The sequence below is a fragment of the Pterocles gutturalis genome, unplaced genomic scaffold (genome assembly GCF_000699245.1).
Source record: "Pterocles gutturalis isolate BGI_N339 unplaced genomic scaffold, ASM69924v1 scaffold45572, whole genome shotgun sequence".
NCBI lineage: Eukaryota > Metazoa > Chordata > Aves > Pterocliformes > Pteroclidae > Pterocles > Pterocles gutturalis.
The window spans coordinates 10,814-16,882 of NW_010117126.1; the positions used below are offsets into that span (position 1 = coordinate 10,814).

At 36.6% G+C, this 6,069-nt stretch overlaps 1 protein-coding gene across 1 annotated transcript; it reads left to right on the forward strand.

The window, feature by feature from the left end:
• Positions 1-2,361: 2,361 nt before the first annotated feature.
• Positions 2,362-5,475, forward strand: LOC104463382 (protein unc-13 homolog C-like; the record flags this gene model as incomplete). Its single annotated transcript, XM_010075690.1, has 1 exon — positions 2,362-5,475. A coding segment is annotated over exon 1 (2,962 nt), but the record flags the coding sequence as incomplete, so codon positions are not given.
• Between the last annotated feature and the right edge of the window lie 594 nt (positions 5,476-6,069).

The following is a 6,069-nucleotide window of genomic DNA, read 5'->3' on the forward strand; positions in this document are numbered from 1 at the left end:
CTGTACAACTTTAAATTTACTATGGCATTGTCAGAAACTGGGTTTAAATAAATTGAGTACTGAATTTGCAGGTATTTATAATAATTTCAGTTATCCCTGATAAAAAAGCATGTGTTAGGCATTGGATAAAACATATATATGGCTGGCTATGAAATCAAGACTCTTCCACAGAGAATTAAACCTTATTTAAAGTGAATAGAGATGTTCCAGATTCCAATGATAACTTTATTATTTTGTGATGTTCTGTAGGCTGAGCCAGTAAACAAGCCTTCTAGCTTGTTTATGCCTTGTTGGTTTGAAGTCTTTTCAGTGAGAAAAATGTCCAAATCATCTTGTGTGAAGTTTGTGTATGAGGGCACTTAAAAAGCTATGGTTGTGTGGGCAGAGGTGGCAGGCAGTTGCACTTCAAATCTTGTTCAACAAATGGTTGCAGACATTCAGTGTAAGAGCTGAATGTTTAACAAGTGTTTCTCCATCTACAAACATGCCTCTGATATTGAAAAGTGTCCCAGGATCGTTCCTTTCTCTACTAATAATATGTGAAAACAAGGCAGCCTTGGCTCTAGTGAGAGCTTTGTAATATTCTGAGAGATGCCATTTGCATGCCTGGAAAATTGCATGCAGTCTCATTGGGCATTCTTTTGCTTCAAAACATTGCTTGCTCTTAATTCACTCTAAATACTCTGACTTCAGGCATAAGCCTGGAAGAAAAAAAGAGTTGTAAGAGCTATGCTGATGCATATATGTTAAAAAAGTGATTCATGTTCCACAAGTATTTCAGCTTTTATAAAATAACACGCAACAATTTTGGGAAGGATTAAGAATGTTGTCTATTCTTGTTCTGCTCACTTTTGTGCTGTATCCCAATTTTGTTATAACTGGAAAAGAAATTACTCTGTTTGCATCCTCTGTTCCAGGATTTCAGAAGCCAGACAAGGTTTTACCAGCTTTGCTTGGGCTCTGTTCAGCATGGTGTGTTTTGCTGCATGATGCAGCGTTTTGTTATGTGTGGATCAGTATTTAGTGTTTATTATTGACCATAACATAATAGTAAGGTCACCAGATCTTGAGGTGTGTGAGGGGACCATAATGTTTTATACAGTACCATGCTGTTTGCAGACAAGGAGGACAGTTTGTATCTTTTCCTCCTCTTAAGATACCACAGAGCAAGTGTTAACCCTTTATATACCCTGTATTTAAATAAACTTCTTTCTGCCAAAGAATTTTTAGCTGGTTTAGAAACTGAAATGGCCATTTTAAAAACTCCTTCTTTTTTGGATTTCTCTGAGCTATTTGTCTTGTTTTTATTCTGCACCTATTATACTGGGAGGTGAAATGCTGTACAAGAAAGCACATTTATATGTCTAAAATGCATTAACTACATTTCTATAGAATACAAACTTTTGTTTTATGGAATAGAAGCTTCCAAATACCTCATGAAATCTTTTCTTACTCTTCCATATTTCAGATCAAATTGCTTTCCTGTTGTAATGGCACCTGGTTTTGTCCTGAGACTTTTAAATAATATTTGTTTTCCCCTCTTTCTCTTGTTTTGTGTAGGGTTGGGTTTGTTGTCTGTCTTTCTATGACCAGAACAATGTAAAACTTAGTAACCTGGATAAGAATGTTCCATCAGTTGTCATTATGATTTTCTGTTATTTTCTATTTTTTTTTTAAAGAAGAGAAATCAAGGAGGTATGCCCACTTTAAGTCCCAGCTTACCATAACATGTGTTAAAGTCTGGTATAAAAAGAAAGCATCTGTTTCTCAAACCATAGTCATGTGCATAATACAAACTCAGGATAGAACAATACTTCATGGATACTATACTGATTTGTTGCACAGAATCTTGCCTCGGTCAAAAAATGAACCAAGAGAGACCTCTCTACTTCTATTTTATTAGCTAGTAACAACTTGTTCCCCTGTTGGTTTTTTGACCACTGCTGTATATCATATGGATCTAAATTGAAATGTCATTATTCTGAAAGCAAGCAGACAGCATTAATACCAGATATATCAGCTAAAGTCAGAAAAACCAGACAAAGAAGCCTGTAAATAAGTATAGATTATTAATTTATGTGAAAAATATTTGCCTAGAACTGCTTTCAGCTTCAATTGTTCATGAAAAATTATATTCAGACGATTATGGGGAAAGTATAAATAAATACTTAACTGCTCTGTTCCATTGTAATCCAGTTAAAACCAAATCAGGATTATTGAATGATAAGTTTGTCAGCCATTGTAATGTCATTCCCTCCTTTTTAGATGCTTCAAGAAGCCTTGTGCAACAGAGTGAGATTTTGCAAGATGTACAAAACCTCTTCAGGATTTGGTTTTGAACAAGCAGATGTGTGATTTCTTTTTTTCTGTCTAACGATACCAGAGCATCAGTAGTTTATATGTCTGTAGTCTCTATTGATGAAATATTTGCTGATGATTCTGTTGGAGATACAAATACTCATCTGGATCAAAAATTGTGTTTTGTGGCAACAGCTTAGTATAAATTGCACTCCATGGTTTCTGCCCTCCTAAAGAGCCTGATCTCATCTTACATATATAAGATTTGCAAAGGAATGTTTACAAAGAAATCGGGAAATAGTACAAAAAGGAAAGAGAGTTGCCAGAGCAAAAAGGAACAAGACTTAACTCAGATTGGACAAACAAAGAATCCAAAATTTTCTAATACTTTAAAAAGCACGGTTAAAAAGATTACCAAGTGTCCATCTGCTCGCAACTTATCAACTGAAGAAGAGGAAAGTAACAGAGAATTTTCACTTTCTCCAACATTCAGCTACAGAGTTGCTATTGCCAATGGACTGCAAAAGCATATTTTTGTAACAAACAATAATAATGAAGATATAGTTCAAGATCTGTCTTCAAATGATAGTTCATATTCTGAGTCATTAAGTGAAGTAAAAAGTAATAGCAAGAAAAACGAGTATTTGTCACACACAATGCCTGTGAGACGCAACAGAAAAAGCTTAAGCAGCCTTGCACCATCTGAAGGAAGTTCTGATGGAGAACGCACTTTACACACACTGAAGCTGGGAGCTTTACGAAAACTAAGGAAATGGAAGAAGAGCCAAGAATGTGTCTCATCGGACTCAGAATTAAGTACATGGAAAAAAACATGGGGCTTAAGAAGTAAATCTCTAGATAGAACAGGCCGTCACCAAAAATCAAGTACTCTTGAACCTGGCTTTAGTTCCACAGGTTGTATTAGTCAAACCCATGATGTTATGGAAATGATCTTTAAAGAGCTTCAGGGAATAAGTCAAATTGAATCAGAACTCTCTGAATTAAGAGGGCACGTTAATGCTCTGAAACAATCAATTGATGAAATTTCTAGTAGCGTAGAAGTTGTACAAAATGAAATTGAACAATTGCGAACTGGATTTGTACAGTCCAGAAGAGAAACTCGGGACATACACGACTACATTAAGCAGATAGGCCATCCAGGAAACAAAGCAAGTCTTAGGTTTCTAAATGTGCCTGAAGAGAGGCTTGAAAAAACCGGAAGCGTAGTTTACAAAATATTAATAGATAAAATGGGGTTCTCAGAGGCACAAAGCACTATTAAAATTGAGTTTGCCCAAAGACTGGGGCAGCAAAGAGACTGTCCAAATGCAAAACCAAGACCCATTCTTGTTTACTTTGAGTCATCACAACAGAGAGATTTGATTTTAAAAAAGTCTTATAAACTGAAGGGAACTGGCATTGGAATTTCTACAGATATATTTTCCCATGACATAAAAGACAAAAAGGAAAGAGGACTACCTTCTTCTCAGACATATGAGAGTATGGATATGAAGCTTGTAGCTGTGGACACAAAAAATAAAATGCATGACTGGGAGTCACCTGACAGTGATAGAGACTTGGAATCAGATATAAACAAGAACAGTTATGCAAAGGTATCTAAATCAGCACTTCAAATAAAAACAGGCACTACGAAGGGGAGTACTGAGTCCCCAAATACTAAAGACTTTAATAGAACTGACAGTAGCACCTTTTCAAATAGAAGAAATTATGGCAATCAGTCACCAGAATTTGACAGCATGGAAAAACATTCAAAGACCTATTATTCAGACATGACTCCTCTATGGCATTTACAGAATGACTTTGCAACTCCAAAACTTAGCCGTTCAGAGTCAGATTTCTCAAAATTATGTCAGTCTTACTCTGAGGATTTTTCAGAAAATCAGTATTTTAGCAGAACAAATGGCAGTTCACTATTGTCTTCCTCTGATCGAGAGCTTTGGCAGCGAAGGCAAGATGATTCTGCAAACTGGTATGGCAGTTCCCAGGAACAGACTTTTGTCCAGGATATGCAACAGTATCCAGACCAAAATGAAGTGGAGAACACAGAAACTGTTGACAGTGGAGTAAGCAATGGAATGATATGTGTATCTGGAGACAGAAGCCACTACAGTGACTCTCAGCTTTCTTTGCATGATGATCTTTCCCCCTGGAAAGACTGGAATCAGTTGGAACAAGGGGCAGATTTGGGCCTAGACTCATCCACACAGGAAGTTTTCATGTATGATATGAGCAGCCCTTCAGATCAACAGACAGATTTTGGAAAGTGCCAAAGTTCTGACCTCCAGTATGATACTGAAAGCTACGATTTTACCCTAGATGGTACTTCTCCATCATGTGCAGGCCTTGATAGCGAATCACAAAGTCAGTGGACTGGTCAATATGATGATTATCAGGAAACAAATTCTATCTCCCCTTATAACAATCAAAACAGATTGCCTATGATGTACCGAAGTCAGAGTGAACTACCAAGCGATGATTCAGAGGAAACAGCCCCTAAATCGTGGCATAGCCGATTAAGCATAGATCTTTCTGATAAGACTTTCAGCTTTCCTAAGTTTGGATCTACACTTCAGCGTGCTAAGTCAGCTTTAGAAGTGGTCTGGAATAAAAGTACACAAAGTTTAAGTGGGTATGAAGACAGTGGATCATCTTTCATGGGAAGGTTTAGAACTTTATCTCAGTCTACTGCAAATGAATCAAGTACAACACTTGATTCTGATGTTTATGCTGAGCCTTATTGCTACAAAGCAGAGTATGAGGAAGACTTAATTGAACCATCTGGTGAGAATGAAACAGACTATGTAGAAGTAATGGAACAAGTCCTTGCTAAACTAGAAAATAGAACTAACAGTAGTGAAACTAGTGAGCAGGTCCAAGAATATGAACCGGCGCAGCCTTCGTATGAAACTACGTATGCGGTACTGCCAGAGGAGCAATATTACACGCAGTTTGACAGTGTGGTTAGCGAAGAGATATTGGAAGTCGAAAGTGACACAGCTGCTGACATGGAAGTAAGGGAAGATGAAAATCAGAATGTCCCAGAAGTGCTTACTGAAACTCCAAAGAAAAAAAGAATACGACCATCATTTAAAGAAGCTGCTTTAAAAGCATACAAGAAACAAATGAATGATTTGGAAGAGAAGATTCTTGCTGGAGGTAATAGTATTTTAATATTGTCTTTTAAGTAAAACATTTTTCTTACTAGAGTTGAACATTAATTTCTGTATGGTACCTGATTCTGCTTCCACTGAATCTGGTGACAAAAATTCTGTTCTTGTCTGGTTTTGTTCATAGTTCCATGGAAGTCAAAAAGGTAAAATTTTGCAAGTTTTTTTGGAAGGTTTTCTGAATAAATTTAGTCAAACATGCTAAACATACAATTATTGCTTTGAAAATTACTTGAAGATTAAATTTCACAAGACTTAAATCCTACAAAAAGAACTAAACAGTACACTGCTTTTCTTATAGCTTTATACATAGTTCAAAGGAGTAGTCCAGAGTGTTCAGATATTACAGTGCTTTCCTTTAACAGTTTTCAAGGCATGGTTGGTTCTATAGTCATCCTGATGAGCAGTGTTCTGCATCCTGTATGCAACCTATAGCTTGTTATGTACTTGTGAGAGTGCAGGTCTAAACTGATTTTAAATCTGTCCTTAGTTGTGTTCCTAGTAAGACATAAAATGAGTAGCCAGTACCCACACAAGGGAATAGTGTGTAGGAAAAAGAGAAGTGTAGCATCCATGTGTGAAG